Genomic DNA, 19741 nt, shown 5'->3' on the forward strand with positions numbered 1-19741 from the left:
GTTCCATCACTCAATGCCCAAATTAGATGTCCTTGACTTTGAATAGTAGATTTTCTGCAACTAAACAGAGTTCCTCTTCTGGGTGTAAAGGCACTTGTTAAATTGAGAGTATTTTTAAGACCTCGACAAAAACAACCATATTTTAAAGTGGCAACCAGAGGAGTAATTTGTTGAATTATTAAGTCTGCATTGCTGCAATCGTACACTTTTTAAAAATTCCACCATGGCACTGCTGATTTCTCTAAAAAGTATTGCAAAGGGCAAGCATTTAACTACCAGGGAGGGCTGTTAATCCCAGATGTTTCTTTCACGAGCTATCATTTGTAAAAATGTTACAGATTTGCTAATAAGTTAAGATTGATTGACTTTATTTGATTTTATAAAATCATTTTTTTAATAGAAATATAGAGGGATAAGAAATATTTTAATGAAACTTATAGTTGCACAGTAAAAGCTGCTATGAAATCCTTAGTACAGCCCTGTACCAAGGCCAGAAGAATGGGCTAGAATCATTGTTTAAAACTTAGGTAACAAATTCAGGGTTTTACAGGTTTCTTTGTATTTGACTAGTCTTCTGTATGTACGAAGTATATTGAAATGTCAGAATATAGGATTAATGGGAACTGGGGAGAGTCGACTGGAACAGCTTGTAGGTGCCTGCCAAGAAACCGTGAACTTTAGTAAAAGGTAATTCCGGCAGGGGGAGATCGCGACCACCGACTCACATACCACCTACCCAAATCGTACCCCAGACCCATTTCTAGACTTTCTAACCTTTACTGCACAGAATCGGATATGGGAGGAGAATATGTTAATGATTTTTGGGAAATATATTATGATTATGCATGAATACTTAATGAATATGCATGAATAAGTTCTACATATGGTGTCTGATTCTGAAAGCTGGTGTGCATTGATCGTGAGAGGACTCACTCATGCACCTGGCCATTAATAAAGAAGTGTCTGTTATCTACATCACATTGGTGTTGATAAGTTCTTCATTCCGATTTCAGTAACAAAAGGAGTTCTCAGTGCTGGGGAGAGCAGCCAGGAAAGAAAAAGTTTCCAAAGAGGGCTGGAAATTTCTGTCTTCTAGTCCTAGGGAAATGAAACTGAAGCCATCTTCTGGTGTGCAGCCCAGCAAGTTCTTGTGAGCTTGTCTGGGAGAAAATAGCACCTAATTAAAAAGGTGGGAGCGGCAGCCAGGGAGGAGGGTTACAAGAAGGCATCTGCCTTGAGGCTGTGCTAAAGGGAAACTGTAGGTACTTGTTTCTCAGCGGTTCAGCTGAGGGCTGCCTCTAGGAAGAAGGTCCTGGTGCCAGGGCATAATTTTCCATGCCTTGTTCTTTTTTTCTTTAGTGACAGAGGGTGCCGAGGGCTGAAGGCACCAGCTGGATGCTCAGTGCCCTTCCATTTCCCTCTGCAAGGGTTTTGGGTGGGTGAGAGAGGCAGCAGCTGTGACCCGGCTGCAGATGTGCTGGGCACGTCAGCCCGCAGCAAACGTGGAGTCTGACACCTTGTGTCTCGTATGGCACAAGACCCTGCTGGTAAGCAGTTGCTGGGGAAAAGCTGGTGCATAATCAACTTCTACCTTAATTGTCCTGTGCAATATCATCTGCATCTGGGTTCTATCCGCAGAGCTGAGATGCTGTTTTCGCTGCCTTTCAGGACTGCTACAGGTGTTTTTTCAAGATCTGTTGGTCTAGCCAGCATGCTGTAAGGGTGTGGGTAACAAGGTTTCTCAGTAATGCTTGTTGTGCCTATCTTTTATCAGACTAACTTGGTATCATTTTCTACTAAGAAAGCTTATTCTGTGTGCTGCTCAAAATACTGGGCTGCTCAGGCATTAGAGAGAGGAGGGAGAAGCCTCTCCATAGTATTCGCAGCACTGTTGAATGGGAGCTGTTTGCTGGCCCTTGTGACTTTGTCTTTTCCCGAGGAAGTGTTGCTGGACTTGCCTGGTGGGTAGAAAAGCTGAGTCCCTGTGAGATCAAACAGCTTGCCTGGACCCTGGCAGAGCTGTAATTAGGTGAGTGCAAATTGTGACCTTCAGTGTCATCCTTGGTCTGCCTTATGTGTTGCTTCTGGCATGGGGGGGGTGGGGTGGGGGGGTGGGCTGGGGGGGGAAGTACTTTTTTCTGTCTATAGGACAGAGGAAAGGGTGGTGGCTTGGTTAAGGCAGCTGGGAAGGTTTCTTCTTTGTGGCCTGGTTGCCCTGGGAGTCCACATGCTGCTTTGTAAGGGAAGGTTGCAAGGATGTCTTCCACCTTGAAAGGCAGGATGGTGGATACACACACCTTCTCTTACGCTCCTGGTTATAGAACGTCACCTGGGTGTGCTGAAGCTTCCTAGAACGCTTGAATACCTGAACTACAGGCTGTGAGATTCCTGCAGGCTGTGCTGGGGCTACCAGCTTGTGTACTGGGACCTTGCTCCTGGGTTTGCTGGTGCCTGGAGGCAGAGACGTGCTGGAAAGGCTTTGGGCATCGCGGCTGTTTCAGCCAGCACCCCACTCCTCACTCCAAGTAGCAGACTAACAGTCATCAAATAGTACTGACAAAATTAAGTACTTCAAAATATTGAATGATAAATGATGTACCACTTTTCTATAGGACGAGGTATGTATGTTTATCTAAAAGTTGGGAAACGTCCAAGGGCCCTTATTGCTAACATGAGGGATGTACTAATTGCTGAGTCCTTGGATTTGTCATCTTTAAAAAGGCTGTCTGGTCCCAAGTTCCTGTTGTTTATACAGCGTGGCAAAGACAAGGACTTAAATCATGGTCACTAGTTTAGTGAGATATGTAAATGAGTTCCTGGAAAGTTAATGAATAGGTATGAGTTGCTGAAGAGGGGACTGAGAAATCCCCTCGGGGTGCATGACTTTGGTGGAGTGATCCCCCATGCATCCAGCGCTGCCGAATAATTGCTCACTCGAATATTGGTGACTGATTCTTTAAATCAATTTGGTGACCCAGCTGGGACCTCCTCTGCTCGGCTGCGGGACTCATTGAGTGGGCACTCCCTAGGGTACCCCCGGGGATTTTCCCGGAGGGGCTCCTCATCTCATCTCGATCACCGCAGGAGCAGACAAGGACTCCATCTTACGGAGCGAAGGTACTATCTTTATTCAAATATTATATTAAAATATTGTATTAATATTATATTTTAAACAGTACTGTTTCGGATATTTCTGTTCTGGGACCGGTCCCTCTGTAAAGCTGTCCGTAAGACATAAGATCATTGTATGCTTATGCAGGACGGCGTATGCCGGGTAGCTAGCACCGCAGGTATGCATCTGATTCTGTTCTGGTATTCGTTCCGGTATTGAGGTAATAATGGAACTCTGATTCTGGTTTGGTCGGAAGACTGACATGTTTGACTCGAAGTCAATCTGTGTATATAGGATTAATAATTATAGGGTTACTGATAATAATTATTATACTCATTTTATGCTGGAAACGTGAGAACATTTCTGCATTAGGTATATTATGAAAGTTGATACGTGGTTATTGTCTTGAGCATCTGAGGGGTGAGTGTAAACCTCTATATGTTTTAAAGTGCATATAGTGTAAAGAATTATTGAGTATATGGTGGGGGTTGCTGCTAAAAGACAAAATTCGTCTCTGAGCAGTTACTCTGTGCTGTTTTGGCATCAATTTGGCGAGCCAGCCAGGAGAACTCTCCATCAGTGCTGGAATCCAGGGGCCTGGGGACCCTCAGGGCCCCCGACTGCATCTTCTGTCGGCAAGACTCCCCTGGCTCTCGGCTTCTCACACAGGTGGACAAGGACTTCTGCACAGCATAAAAGGTATTTATATTTATTCTTTGTTTTGAATATTTGATTATCTTAAGATTTGGTTTTAGCCCATAAGACGAAAGATGGGAAGCTCTCTTGCAGGGTTAGAAGAAGGGACGCCTTCTGAGAAGGGTAATAGCCCTATTTGATTGTCTTAAGATTTGGGAAGCTAAAAACTTCCTTTAGGTTGTCTTCAGATTTGGGGAATTCCTAGAATGTAACAACTGAAATAGCGCTCTGTGTCTTGTTTGTTCTATGTGTTGTCTCGTTACAAGTTCAAAATTGGAGTTAAGAAATGTATGTTGGAAAAAAAAATAATTCTGGTAATTCTAGGCAAATAGCTGAAAACTTAACACTCTGCTTAAGGCCAGAAAAAATTAGAATCTGTTTTTTGGCAACTGTTTATTGAAATGTGTACTTTGTGTGATAACGCAAACTGTCAGTGTTCCTAGAGTTGTATGTAAGTGCAGGGTACCAGGTAACATACTGCCTGTGTGACTGAGGGCTGCCCAGAGAGTGTGACGTGTGTGAGAGACGCGGTGTCACTGCAAAGCGAGTGGGGAGTCCCGATCTGTGTGTCTGTGCTCCCCGCAAGGGGCCGGCCAGAGACGGACGGAGCGATTGAAAAATAGATTTATGAAGTGTTGGAATGCATCATCAGAAATTAGAGCGGGAGACTGTAGAAGAATGGCTGCAGAAGCGTGGCTTTAGAATCTCTGAAGATCTGCACAATCCAGGCCTGGTATTAGAACAGACCTGTAATCAGAATTGTACTGAAGTTGCTGTGCTGAAGATAAGAAAGGTAGCCTTGAGCTATTCTTGAATCCTGAGACTGAGTAATTATGTTGTGCCAACAGGCCGTGGCTGTAACAAGCTACAGCTGCTGGGAAAGCAGGTGCAGGGCCAAGAGAGATAGGGACCGTATGGGAATATAGGGAGTAACAAACTACAAGGCTGAAGCACAGCAACACAATTAGCTACATGGATAGAATGCTTATTTTAGTCATGATAATTAGGGGTGCGAGAACCGCGCGTGTTTAGAGACTACTAACCAGTTATATTTCTGCTTTACGAATGTGCATGTGTATCGGTTCTATATAAGTAGTGTTAGAAACTAATAAAGTTGAGCAAGATGCGTAACTCATATTGAGCGTCTTCTTGACTCCGGCAAACCCGTCTTCCAACAGGAGACTGGACAAAACATTAGAGCTAACATCATTTGGAAAAAGCACGAATTAGCCTCTGCCCTTAGTGTCGTAAGTGCTGTCTGTATACTCAAAAAAAGGGTGGCAAGTGTCTAAGATACATTATCTCCTCCGAGAGGGGAAAAAAAAAAAAAAAGACCAAGAAATAAGGCTAAATAGAGGTCTTGAACGGTGGTGTATGTTCTGAGATAAGTACGGTACCTTCAGTAATAACTAATACATTGTAGACAAATATATCAAACTTATTAGGAAGATGGGGGGCAGACTGAGCCAAGCAATAAATAACAAAACACCCCTGGGATGTATTTTGAAGCATTGGAAAGAATTTGGCGGAATTCCCAGTGGAAATCTGAACAAAAAGATATTTAAAAAATATTGTCAGAATTGGTGGCCTTTGTATACATTAGGTGATGGTGAAAGATGGCCACTCAGAGGAGGTCTTATATTACAACACAATTTTACAACTTATGCTGTTTCTTTGTAGAGAACAAAAGTGGGATGAAGTAATGTGTGCAGATATGTTTGTGTGACAGAAGGAGTGCGGGATTACCACCTGATCTTTGATTATGGCTCTAGAAAAGGATAGGGAAAAACTGAGACCTAAACTAGAAAGATGTTCTTGTTGAATTTTTTGTATGTTTAAAAAAAAGAAAAAAAAAAAAAAGCTCAGGTTGTGGTTCCTTCTGTGGAGCAACCAGAATGAAGCACGTTGTAAGATAAAAAAAATTTGTACTAATGTATATAAGATCTGCAGCGGGGTATGTGTGTGGAGAATCAAAGACCTTGTGAAAGTGTTAAATTATTGGGGTGAGTTTGTACAAAGCCCCGTAGCCCCTCGAAGGTGCGGCTGAGTCCTGCGGGACGCATGGCAGGGTGTTTGCTGTTTGCCTGCGAAGGCATGGGATGTAAGAACGCAGACTTAAAGCAACAAGGAGCAGATTTGCATTCAGGGTAAGAAAGAGTTAAAACAGAAGTGCTGCTGCAGAGGCAGGCTTGTGTAACCTGCAGAGCAGGAAGAGCATCTCCTGCCCCGAATCCTCCTGATGGTGGTGAGGAGGGGGTTGCTGTTGCTGACAATTGAGCAGAAGGACCTGACAGTGTCACCCCTTGCAGCACAACAGGACCGGTAACGGCCCCTCTAGGGCAGGCAGTGGGTCTGAGGAGAGTAAAGGTGAATCTCTGATGGGGAAATTTAGACTTTTGAAAGTTGGTTGTGAAGGACTTATCAGGATGATCTAATAGAACTAGATAAAGGTTCAAGTTGATTGTTACTAGATAATCGTGATGTAGAAAAAAAATGAGGTGGAATTTTTAGTGAATACAAAAACAACTTATTTGATGTTAAATTTCAGTGAAAAGAATTTGTTACAGTTGTGGGAGCTGCTGGCCACCAGGAAAACATCCTGAAACCTTTAAAGTACAAACTAAGAAAACAAGTAAGAATGCCAAATTCACTAAAATCTTTGTTGGGATGAGATTTATTAGAACATCTAGACATTTAAAAAAGGAGAAATGAAACCAAAAGTTTAAAATGATCAAGTGATTGAAATCCTGAGCTTATCTTTAATTCAACAGAAAAGTGGAAAAGAGGACCTCTCTGAAGTAAAAGAAATCTTTAACCAGGTATATCTGGAAATAAATTCCACGTAAGGCAAAAAAAATGCTTTACCTGTTACAGTAAAAATGATAAGGGAAGGCCTGCCTAGTTCAGGTAAAACAATATCCCTTGGTCAGCAAGGCTGTGGGGGGTATTGGCATAAAAACTGAAATAAAATACACTCTGTAGTAGATCTACTAATGTAAATCTGTGTTTTGCCATGACAGTGACTTGTTATGGGATGTGCAGATGAAACTCTGCATTGACAACAAAGTACAAGGAATAAGGCTGGTCAAGTGCCTCCTACCACAATCAAGGGCAAGACTGGGTTGGCCTCTGTGTTTGCCACCAAGAAGGATCTTGAGCTCTGCTGCTGGCTGCAACCCAGTAGGCGTTGAGCGGTGGGGACATGTGCCATGCCAGACCTTGATGTGAGGAATGGCCCCCTCTGTTATAAGAGGGTCGTCCAGGAAAGAAGAACATAAGATGGCCCATTGAGGCACTGATTTGGAAATTGGAAACCGCCTGGCCGACCATGAGGCTAGATGAGCAGCAGAGAAAGTAGGAAAGGAGGAACTATCCTTAATACCAGACGGTAAAATCCAAACTCTAAGTACAGATCAGGAGTCAAACTATTCTAAAGGAGACCTAAAGCTAATTCAGGACATGAATGGTAAAATAAAATTAAATAAGTGGGCTTATTTGGCAGATGGCCGTATAGTGGTACCGTCCAATTTAATATGGACCACAGCCGTAATAGAACATAATAAGACTCATTGGGGAGCTGGTATGTTATATAAAAGTCTAAATCAGAAATCGATAGGGCAAAACTTATATACTGTAATAAAACAATGTATTAATCCCAATGTAGCAAACAGAATAAAACTAGGGAACATTAGTAGAGGAAATTATCCAGGACAACAGTAGCAAGTTGATTTTTCTGAACTCCCAAGAAAAGGGGAGGTACCGGTATTTATTCGTTATGACTGATACGTTTTCAGGTTGGCCAGAAACTTTCCCTTGTCGAACAAATAAAACAAGAGAGGTAACGAAGGGATTGTTAAATGAAATTATCCCCCACTTTGGGGTTCCGGCAACAATCTCTTCTGATAGAGGCTCACATTTTTGTGCCAAAATAATATGAGTGAGTACGGTATTGGGAATAGATTGGCAATTACACACCCCTTACAGGCCTCAAGCAAGTGGAAAAATAAACCATTTAATTAAACAACAGATAGTGAAAATAGGACAAGAGACAAATCTAACTTGGCCACAGTCTCTTCCCTTGGCATTATTAAGAATACGAACTAAACCGAGAACAAAGGAGAATTTGAGCCCTTTTGAAGTATTATATGGGAGACCATACCAGTTACAATTTGCCAGAGAAGATTTAAGGCAGTTAGGGGAGGGATATTTGTGTGAATATGTGAAGACCCTCCAGGGAGAATTAAAAGTTATAAATAAGTATTGGGAACAAGGGCCAGAGGGCTGGATCAACCAGTCCATTCCTTTAAATCTGGTGACTATGTGTATATAAAGACATTTTCAGGGAAACCTTTGGAAGAAAAGTGGGAAGGACCCTATCAGGTGCTGCTGACAACCTTCACTGCCGTCAAGATAAGAGAATAACCAGCCTGGATTCACTACTCTTGGATAAAGAAGGCTCCTGAGAAATCATGGGCTGTCACCCTGGCAGGACCCATGGGACTATGGTTCTTTAGATCGTAAAGAAATCTCCGGAGACACAATGGACTGTCAAAAGGATCAGGGACATTTGTGTAAAGTTATTCTGATCTTAATTGTAACTGTTGTAGAAATATTAGAAACTGAAGCATGGGTAAACAATACCAGTCTTCAAACATTGCAAATGATCGTTAATGCTACGAAAGCTAAGGAATGCTGGATATGTACCTCTCTTCCTAAAGGAGGCTTGATAACACCCCTGTATGGGGTGGCCTCCCAAAACTGGAATTATCTCGATGACAAATGGACTACCTGGCCAGACTTTTGGAAAAAGCCAGACTATGGTGGAGGATATTGCCTATTTGATAATAAAATATGAGTTGGGTCCCAGATTTGATTTACAAATATTAAGCCTAACCACCACAATATTTATGAAAAGTGATAATAACTGTCACTGGAAAGCTCAAACAAGACAGGAGGAGCATGTCCTGGAAACCCAGGGCAAAATACTTGTTCCCAAACTGACGGATGGAATGATTAAACACACATCCATGAGATATGGAACAAGGTGCAGATCCTGCATGAAATTACTAAAGATGATTTATCATGGAGTTTTAAAGTTATATGGGACAAACTGACTTCATGGTTACCTAATTTGGAATGGTTAAAATATGCTTTTATTATAATACTTATTGTAATAGTTTTAGGAATATGTGTATTACTTCAATGTTTTGTTTGGTGCTGTCGAAGAATGATCATAAGGCATAATGATTTTTTGTAGTTGCAAAAGAATTTGCAAAAGTTACTAGAAAAGGGGGGAATGAATGGTGAATGATGTGCCAGTTATCTAAAGGATGATGTAATTATGTTTATCTAAAAGCTGGGAAACGTCCAAGGGCCCTTATTGCTAACATGACGGATGTACTAATTGCTGAGTCCTTGGATTTGTCATCTTTAAAAAGGCTGTCTGGTCCCAAGTTCCTGTTGTTTATACAGCGTGGCAAAGACAAGGACTTAAATCATGGTCACTAGCTTAGGGAGATATGTAAGCGAGTTCCTGGAATTGTAATGAATATGTAAACGATTTCCCAGAAAGTTAATGAATAGGTATGAGTGACTTGTATAAAGAGGGGACTGAAAAATCCCCTTGGGGTGCATGACTTTGGTGGAGCGATCCCCAATAAAGATAACCTCCACTCACTTGAATACAGGTGAATGATTCTTTAAATCAATCCAGTTGAAGATGCCCCTGCTTCATGTAGGGGGGCTGGACTAGGGCACCTTTAAAGGTCCCTTCCAGCACAAACCATTCTATGGTTCTGTAAACTACCACTGTCATTCCAGCCACTGTGTATTTATATACACTTGAGGAAGTTGAAGTCCTTCACAACTGAAATTTTACTCTGAAAGTTCTGAATTGCCTTGAAATTCTCAAGAGCTTTTCTCCAAAACATCCCTTCCAGAGATACTGATATTCAGGTCCTGGACCGAACACCGTACCTGAAGTTGTTTACAGCAGGGCAGCAAAGTTTTGTAGAACAAGTGAGGCTGAGAGACTGCCCAGACACATTCTCCTCCATGTTCTCCCAGACCCATGTGGCAGCACCTTGAGAAAACACTTTTTTCTGTTCGTTCCCGATACAGTTCTAAACCTCTCTTACAAAATTTCACCAATGTCCTCCCCCCTGAAGCAGTGCTGCTGTTACCACAGATAGCAATGCAAAGATGTTCAAAGGAAATGGTCTGAAACACTTGGAAGCTAAAGGTCACAATAAGCAGGAAAAGAAAATACTTTACCATGTACATGAGACTGTTCAAACTTTTTGCCGGTGCAAAGTGGAAATTTCCGGCTACCTGCAGGAGACTGTAATCTTTCATTAAAAAGCCTGAATCTACATAAACAAAGCAGTCATACCGGCGGTTGGATTTTAAAATTTTTATCGGAATAAGATAGACAATAAGCAACTCATTGTCATGGGTGACAATACCAGCAAATATCGTCCTAAAAGACACATGAATTTCCCCTCTTCCTCACAGGCAGTCACGTGGAAAGCCATAATCACATACCGATGTTGACAACAACTGTTCTATGCAGAGTATTTTAGCAGACATAAAAATGAGAAGAAGGAATCAAGTCTACCGGGAGGGAACTAACTGCTGCTGTAGGAAATATCAAAAGGTATCACAAGGCATCACAGAAATGGAGTGGAGAAAGTAACTGGGAGGGTGAGCAGGCAGAGTAAGAAAACCCTTAATACAATAAACAACAGTGGTCGTACTTATGCATCCATGAAAACAAGCCGTGTTCAAAAATAAAGCACTAAACCTACCACCAAAAAAAACCCCCACACTCCAAAATCCCCCAAAAGACAAAGGTTATTAAAGTTTTAACCTTGAACATGAAAAGGATATGCATATTAGGTGTCAGTCCTCCCTGACACTCGCTAGCAATCATACACACCCTCCCCTGGAAGATTTCAATGCATCAAGCTCACACGCTACATTACCCCTTTGAATGTCCGTGCAAACCTATCGCATATGTTAACTGCAGACCCGATGAGAATGGAGATGTGCAAAAGTCCCAGTGCCTAACAATGGCCCCCAGAAATTTCCCTAGTGACACCCACCCACCCTTGGACCCTTGCTACCCACAGCACTCCCCTTTGAAACTTTCCTGCTCACCACACTTTGTGGCAAAGGGTCCTGTAATGGTTCAGCACCCATGATATTCAAAACACAATGTCTGGCTTCATGAGTGAAAGGGCAGGGTGTGTTTGGTTTTGGTTTTGTTTTTCAGAAATAAAAAATGTTGTCTCCAGGAATAGTACACAAAGATGTAAAAAAACCTCCAGATTTTGAAATAAAGTAGTAAAAATAAATTACCCTGGGCCTGACTGCTAGAATGTACTTGGGTACGTAACCTGCACATCCCAGTGTTTTGAGCTCAGTAACCTGCCAAATGACAGGGTAGTGACATAGTCATCTGGCGCATCTTGTACTACATTTTCATGCACCAGTTGCAAACAACATCTCTTTAAGCATCTTCAACCTTGACAACTCCAATAGTCTTGCTTCCACTGGTTTTCTAAAGAAGGGAACATTTCACTCCCCCCAGCACCTCTGCTGACAAGTTGTTGGTTACTGCTATCTCCAGCACCCACCGGTGGTCTCTGTTTTGAGACTAGAAGGGCAGGTGGGACAACCTCACCGCAAAGAAGCTGCCCCTCCCCCTCCAGAAACCTTGGTAAAAAGACTCACTAGCTAGATGGTAGAAAAAGCTAAGCTTCTCCAGCCAGCCCACGTCATGAAACAGGGAATTTGCCCCTTCCCACCCTTTTCCTGACCCTCCTACTGAACCCCTCTACAGGCACAAGTACCTCGCAGAGCCCAGGGGTTATTACAGTCCTGTGAACACTTAAAGTTGGAAAAAAGAGCAGAGTGCCCCGACTGTGCCTTCTGACGCTCATCACCACCATGCAACGGGCTCACGGCAAAACCCATCTCTCACCTTGCTGACCTCCAGGAAACCGTACACTCTGCAGCCCTCGTTCTTCTGCTCTTCCATTTTCTGGCTAAATCCTTCCCTCTTGCACTGCTCTATGCTATCCGGGTTCTCGAAGGCCCAGCCTCGTCACCTGTATGCTTCTCTGACACAGTCACAAGTATTGCAGCACCTGCAAGAGCACAAACATCATCTTTACAGCGATAAAGAGACACTCCAGCTCAGGACTCAAATCCCCGGTGGATTTTGTTTCAAAGCAGCAAACTTCAGGAACTGGACACTGAAAGGTGGTCTAATGCTCCTTGAAGGCGCTTGAGTTTCCTGACGTACTTTTTGAGATTTTGGCACGAGGATGCAAGCTGTTTTAATGCAGCGCTTAATTCTGAAGAGGGCTTTAGTTGTCCATTCAGACAGCCAAGTCCATCCTTGGCAAATAAATTTGCTGCAGAAATGACATTTGTTTCTGTGGGAAGTCTCCCACAGTTCTGAGCAGCTTGGAACTTCCCCACGTGAACACAGCATCTACCTGTTTCTATTCCTCCCTTCCTCCGTTTTTAGGGAAAGACTGCCAACATCGGAGGCAAGGTTAATGGCAAACTTTCTTCATTGCTCTTCTACCTCTGGACTCACCAGAGTCTCTGTCACGCTCACCAGAAAAAACAATTGTCTGTCTCTGTTCCATGTTGTGCTGGACAAAACAAAAAGCTGAAGGCTGGAATCATGAATCCCTCAAGATGGAAACATCTCTGGGGAAGGATGCAACTTGACAGACGTGACAAACTAAGTTACTACAGAGACAATAATAGCAAAGGATAGTCCAGAACCTGTGGACTATCACGAATCCATTCTTACACAAATTTGCAGGTAGAAGGAATGAGAAACACCGAATGACACCCATCATTTGTCTGAGTGATGGGTGTCTGGTCTTTGCTCCCATAAGGATGCAAAGCCTGCAGCAGAAACGAGAAGGCAAAGCCATAACTGGGTTTTATTCCGAGACAGCTCACAGAACAGCGAAATAATTTACACAGCTCCCCTCTGGACACCAAGTAATCCCAGAAAAGGTTCTGTTTGCTAAGATACAATCTTTGTGCTACTGCCCTTAAACAGGCACGCAGACAAAACAGACAACCTAACTGTGCACGCTCTTAACAATCGTGAGCGCAGCACAGGCGTACTAAAACACAACAGCTCTCACCATTCTCTGAACAGGTGCTCAGGAGGATTTCACTGCACAGACCTTCACAGACCTTTTGGAAAAAAACCTCCAACACGTATGCCACATTAACTGTATCGATTCAAGCACTAAGAAGATGTAAAGGTTACCGAATGTCCTCTGACTCTGCTCCGTAACAGCTTTCACAGCAATTGGCATCCAAAGCATTTGGATCAAACACCTTTTCTTCTTCTTTCCCCAGTTCTAAGACAAAAGAGGATTCATAGTGACGAGGCATGTCTAGAAACACTATCTTGTACTTCTGCTCTACGCACAGAAACTGTTCTACACATGAAGGAAATGATTTTGTATCAGAATCTGCGCATCCTGCACCCGAAGCTCACCTGAAAGAATGCACAGGGCCTGTTGAGCTGCAAAATAAGATCAACAAGCAGAGTAGCGTTTGCCATCTGAAGAACACCCTCCATAGAAAGAACCAGCCACCTGTAAGCCTTGCTGGAGCGCTGAGCAGATGTTACTTGCACAAAGGCTTTGTTAAAACTTTGTCTAAAGCAGACCCAAACAGCAAATTGCGACCGATACAGGACCTATTACACAAACAGCATTTTAAATAGCAGACAGCAGCGCATAGCGCATAATCCTGTCCCAAGATATGTAGGGAACACAGTTATATATTGCTGTGAAACTAGATCACAGTGGGAATCTCCCAAGTGGAAAACTGACACTCAGCTCTCCAGTACAACGATGCTGACAATGCACACACATTAACCACTGGCTTACTAGAAATCTCCAAGGAATTTCTATCTTTGTCATGATTTTACAATTCTGCAAGTGTCTGTGCCACCTGTGTGTTGAATGCGCAGCCACAGTACAGCTGGGGCACAAATATGTTCTTAAATGCAGAAGGCTGCAGAGGGACTCTTAACAGAGGAGATGAGAGCTGGTGACAGCTGAAACCTGCCAAAGGGCAAGACACGCCTCCAGAAAACTCAAACAGGACCTTTGCTTTCCCAAAACAAATACGAAAGGTCTGTAAACTCTGGAGTTCAGAATAAGCGAGCCAAGGAACTGCATGTCTAAAATTCTCAGAAACATGGGTTCTTATTGGAAGAGGCCCCTTAAAACCAGGCTGTTCCACTCACAAATCCTGAAGGACAGGACCAAGTCTGCTGGATTACAAAAGCCCTCTAAGGCTCACTGCCTAGGCACCGCCGCACTACCCTCTTACGAGCCTCGAGAAGGCGGCTTCTTGGATAACTAAGGCCGGGGCAGGTGATAAGTCACACACTGCTGAGGGGACAAAATGTTATCGGGACCCTCTTTGTTGAGATTGGGAGGTATAACAGGTGGACAGAAGTGAGTATGTAAGACATCTGTATTAGCCACAGAAAAAAAGAGATTTTAATTAGGAAGTATGAAATATGCATGAAAAATCAATTGTTAACCTCACTTTATGGTAGTTATGATCAAGCAAATAAAAAATTTTAGAAAAACATACCCATTCTTAAACCACTGTATGAGACTTACTTTCTACAGCTTACAACATTCAAACAAGTTGAGAGTACAATTAAGAATTCAACCAGTATGGGTTTTGATCCTGTAATTACACTAAAAGATAGCGTCAGGAAGAATGCAGCTTAGTAATTCCTACGCTTTGTCAAAGCCATGATTCCTGCCATTTGAAGAACACCTGTACAACACACGGAGTCTTTCAAGATACAGCAACTAGTAACAGCTTTCTGAATGTAATCGGTAGCTGCCTGTCGAGTTGCCTCAGAGAGCACCCAGCTGAGTCATGACTAAAGCCAGCCCAGCGGTAACCACGTCTGTGTGGATTTTTCCTTTACCAGACAATACTGCTATAGTTGCCATTTAAATAACTGACTGAACATCAAGTGTTACTAACAGAAACTGATAATCATAGAGTTTCACAAAGGTGGGTGGACACTTCCAATCTAACTTGCCACACGTGTGGTGGAAATCAAACTAGCCATATCCTTTTTCCAGACAGCAGAAGAAATTGCTCGTTGCATGCAATGCAATTTGATCGCTTTCAAAATGCCTCTCCTGGATGAGACTGTTTGCTCCCTGCAAGTTTCTCTTCCTCTCCATTGATAATATAATGAGCGAGAGCAACCGGTTCAGACCTAGTAATCCCAGTGGAGGCTGGCAACACAAGTAAGGCAGGGGCCCATATGTGGAAACAGAGAATTGGGTACAAAAAAGCAGGGTTTGACCCCAGACATTACATTTGTCACGCCACAGCCTCTGAATACAGAAAGGCTGCTAAATGACACAACAGTAAGAACGCTATCACCTCACTTCTGTGACACCAGAAGGTCTCGTACCTACCCACTGTTCAGTTCTTGGCTTAGTTTAGCCTTTCAGCTTTAAGAACAGAAAAGCTAAATCTGTGTTACAACTAATCAGCAACTTTAGTTCATGCCAATACACAGAACTACACTATCTCCCAGAACAGATAACAAGGACCTCATGTTTTAGAAAGAAAGTCTTGCAGTATTACCGTTAGACTGCAACACTACCAGAATCATTCCCGGTTTGTAGTATTGAAGTAGAACAGTAAGCCATAACATGTCAAAAAATACAGAGGAAAGGTTTATGTAGCCAAGGACCACTTACTCCAACTTGTAACTGATAAATCAACTGGAATCTATTAATCAGGTATGCATTAACACACACAGCGCAAACACAGTAAGACACAAGTTTAGGCTTAAGGGTCAAGTCAGCGGAACCTTCCCTGGAGAGAGGCTCTTTCCTCTAACCAGCTCGTCCCATTTCTCAGCCTCCTAGGATTTAAAAATGCAACCAAAGTCAAGTTTTGCCAGAGCAGCTGCTTGATTTCTAGTAGGAAAAGCCTATTCACTCAGCAGCTTTGCTCCTGAAATGCATCAATGAGTCCTTGTCCCAATTTCAGAGGGACCAGGCAAAGACTTGCCTCGCAAAAGTACCGAGTATAACGTATATACACACACAGAGGAGCTTGTCTGATCTGCCAGTGTAATAGACTTGTGTCCTATAAACTTGTCAATAGTTTGTGGTGTTTAAAACGCTGTGAATTCAGCCGTCCCTTGTTCCCATGAATCTCATAGCAGGCATACGGTGATGGAAAGGCTGTGAGAGCATCCATCCAAGAATGACAGAATAGCATCTTACCGCGTCTCTCTGCTTCTGGAGTCACATGATTGGCAGCTTTATCCAAGCGCTGTTTAAACAGCTTGTGCTCTACGTCCTGCTGAGGCTCTCCTGCTCCGTCCATGGCATCGATGCTCAAATCTGAAAGCAGCGAGCAAGGAAAGTGGTCTATGAACACACATTTGTTATGGCCTGTGGCAAGCCGAGGAAGTGAAAAGACAGAATCTTTCGGCCAGCAGGGTAAGAACGTGCCAAACGGGGAGAGCATGTACAGCTAGTGTCAAGTGACCGACAGGGAATAAAACACACGGTGCAGCACCCTAAACGGCCCTCCCAGGTACGGGGTTTGGTTTGGTGTCCCAGAAGGACCGTTTCCAACTTCCAAGAAAGCGTTACCCTGAAAGGTAGACGCGCTTAAGGCAAAAAGCCAAAAGCAAACCCCTCAAAGCCCAGAACCATTTTCAAGAACACAGGAGTTAAGCCTAAAATTGGTTGAAAACTGCCTCCTACCTCTTCCCCCGCCACCTTTCCCTCTTCAACATCAGCACATTTCCTTGTGATCCCTTTTCACAAAAAACATTGAGGTCTGTCGTATCGGCTTGGTACCGAAGCACCACGATGCGCTTGCTGGCTACGTGCTCTCTTAGAAGGCTCATAGCTTCTCCGCACACAACAGCCGAGGCTTCCAGTCTCTCCGGCCTTCCCACGCCCTGTGAAACGTGAGGAAGGCAAAGACCGATAACATCACAGGGGATCAGGAGGAAGTCAAGATGCACTACATTCAGAGCCCAACGCATTACCCAAAGGAATTACCACAGCAGAACACGAGGCAGGTAGACAGGCAGATAACATGCACGGCAGCAATACCCAGTCAGACTTGCAGGACTTCCAGTCACTTCATCTCGCAACTTTGTTTTGAATTTAGTTAAAAGGTAATCAGATTCTTAACGCTCATTCTGCTTTTATAACTTCTGGAGAAAGGCTAAGATGTGGCATTGGTATTACAGTCAAAATTCACGGCAAAGCTGTGCCTTGCCAAGTGACTTCCAAAGCAGGCTCTCGAGCCTTTCAACAAGACAGTCAAATCTGGAGTCCCAAGGGAACTCTGTGCCAGCTCCGTCAGTGTGACTGAGCTCTCTGACAAGTACACCGCCATACAGAAATGTAAATGGGTTTATGCCTCAGGCTCATTTACAATCTAGGAAAATAATACTGCCCGACTGGACGCGCTGGTTTAAGCGCCCAGCAGGCCTGGCTGCGTAACCACGAGGGACCAACAATTCCTCCCCGGCTGTTGCCCAGGCAGCAGCGCAGCACTCGGAAGCAGCGGGCACACGGAGCCTTGCGGGCCCTGGGCAAGTACAAAAGTTATCCCTCCGCAGTCAGCAGTCCGACTCACAAGCACAAGGCACATGTGGAAAAGTAACATCTGGACCGACCTTCAGTTGAGCTCCCCTTGATCTGTCAACGTACAATCCGGATAAACCTAGATACAAAGAAAAAACAAAAGAGCCCCATTTCACTGGGAAGCAAATCCAAAGGCCTCTTCCCCTCGGCTGCTCCGGCCCAGGGGCTGACTGTCACGACACAGGATCAGCCAGACACCTGAGCTGCTGCCTCCCAACCCTCCCCGGTAGCTAAGCGCTTGCCGTCTGTAATACTTTTTAGAGAAAACAACAATGGGGAGGGGGAGGCGGAGTCCGCCGCCGGCTTTCTTTTCCTCCCCTTGCCCGCTCGCAGGGGCTGAAGAGGCTCCTGAGCCGCCCCCCCGCGACAGCGTTACCGCAGACCCCAAGGCAGCCCCAGCCCGCTGCCACGGCCCCGGCCGGCGGCTGGGGGAAAGACAAAGCCCCGCGCAGAGCTGCGGCGGCTGCCCGGGCACCCGGAGGCGGCGGGGGGGGGGCGGCAGGGCGCCGCGGGCCGACCCCTCTCCCGGGCCCCGCCGCCACAAGGGAGCACCGGGGCCGCCCCGCCGCCGCTCCTCACTGAGGTAGCGGCGTAGCTCCGAGAAAAAAAAAGGCAGCACCGTGAGGAGACCGCTGACCACCGTCACTGCCGGGGAGACGAGAACCGCCGGCAGCCCCGCCGGTCCCGGGCCAGGCCACCCGCCTCAGCCCGCCCGCCGCCGGCACCAGGCGCTCCCTGCCGCGGCCGAGCGCCGGCCCGCCACGTCCCCCCCCGGCCGGCCGCTGCCCGACGGCCACGCCCGGGCTCGCCCCCCGGCCCCCAGCCGCCCTCAGACCGACCGCTCACCCAGCGCGCCGCCGCACGTCCCGGCCCGAAAGCCTTCCCGGCTCCCGGGGAAGCCCCGCACCGCCACCACCGCTCCAGCGCGCCGCGCGGGCCGGAAATGAACCCCCCTTCCGGGGCCGGGCCGGGCCCGCCGCCGGCCCCGCCCACGCCCGCCGGCCCCGCCCACGCCCGCCGGCCCCACCCACGCCCCGCCGGGCAGCGCGGCCCGGAGCCGGCCGAGGCGGGGCTGGGGCTCTCGTTCTGCGTCGGGCCGGGAAGGGGCTCGGTGCCGCCGCGGGCTCCTCTGAGCCGGCCCTCGTGTCTTTGCGGGCTTGGTGGAGCGCTTCTGCCATCTGGCGAGAAAAAATTGCGTAATGCAGCCGCCGGGTTGGTGAGCGCTGCTGCCATCTAGCGATAAATATTTGAGTACTGCAGCCGGCCCTGTTGGTGGAGCGCTGCTGCCATCTAGCGAAATATAATTGGGTACTGCAGCCGCCCGGTTTGTGGGGCGCTGCTGCCATCTAGCGAAACAATGTGGGTACTGCAGCAGCGGGATTGGTGGAGCGCTGCTGCCATCTAGCGAAAAATACTTGGGTACTGCAGCCGCACGGTTGGTGGAGCGCTGCTGCCATCTGGCGACCAAAAATTGGTACCAGACCACGGGGCTCGAACGCGTGTCCTCCGAGCGGGAAAGATTCTACCGACGGCGTGACGCGCACCCAGGTCGTTGCAGTCGAGCCACTTCTACGCACACGCTGCCCTTAGTTTGACCGAAACGCTACTAGGCATCCGTAAAAGCGGATTTTGTAATACACATACGTAGCCACAAACCGCGCCCCTAGGCGACAAGCCGATTCCACGCATGCGCTGCCCTCAGTTTTCCAAGAAACGCGACTGCGCACGCGTAAAATCCTATGTGATAATACGCATACGCATCCACAAACCCCGCCCCTACGCGTCAAGCCGATTCTACGCATGCGCCGCCCTTAGTTTTGCCAAAAACGATTCTGCGCATGCATAAAGGGCGATTTCGTAATGCACATGCGCCGCCGGAAACCGCGCACCACGGTGTCAAATCCACTTTACGCATGTGCAGCCCTTAGTTTTCAAAGAAACTCCACTACGCATGCGTAACAGCCGATGACGTCATGCACATGCGCCACCGGAAATCAAGCGCCTCGGCGTCAAGCCCATTCTGCGCATGAGCAACCATGAGTTTTGCCAGTAATGGGACTGTGCATGCGGAAAAGCAGATTACGTAATGCGCATGCGCGGCAGGAAACCACGCCCCGCGGGGTAAAGCCCCTTCTGCTCATGCGCCGCCCTTAGTTTGCCTGTAATGATATTGCGCATGCGTATTAGGGTTAGGGTTGGGGTTAGGGTTAGGGCTAGG

At 45.9% G+C, this 19741-nt stretch overlaps 1 protein-coding gene across 1 annotated transcript; it reads right to left on the reverse strand.

The window, feature by feature from the left end:
• Positions 1–361: 361 nt before the first annotated feature.
• On the reverse strand, positions 362–19561 carry LOC308055846 (uncharacterized protein; the record flags this gene model as incomplete). The annotated part of the gene is made up of 7 exons (XM_080370367.1): positions 362–1160; positions 10082–10138; positions 11793–11958; positions 13113–13206; positions 16138–16257; positions 18370–19045; positions 19484–19561. 5 exons carry the CDS (start codon positions 19559–19561, stop codon positions 11916–11918), a joined length of 1011 nt encoding a protein of 336 aa, XP_080226493.1. The 3' UTR covers positions 362–1160; positions 10082–10138; positions 11793–11915.
• Positions 19562–19741: the final 180 nt, after the last annotated feature.

The sequence above is a fragment of the Falco punctatus genome (genome assembly GCF_963210335.1).
Source record: "Falco punctatus genome assembly, chromosome: 20".
Lineage (NCBI taxonomy): Eukaryota > Metazoa > Chordata > Aves > Falconiformes > Falconidae > Falco > Falco punctatus.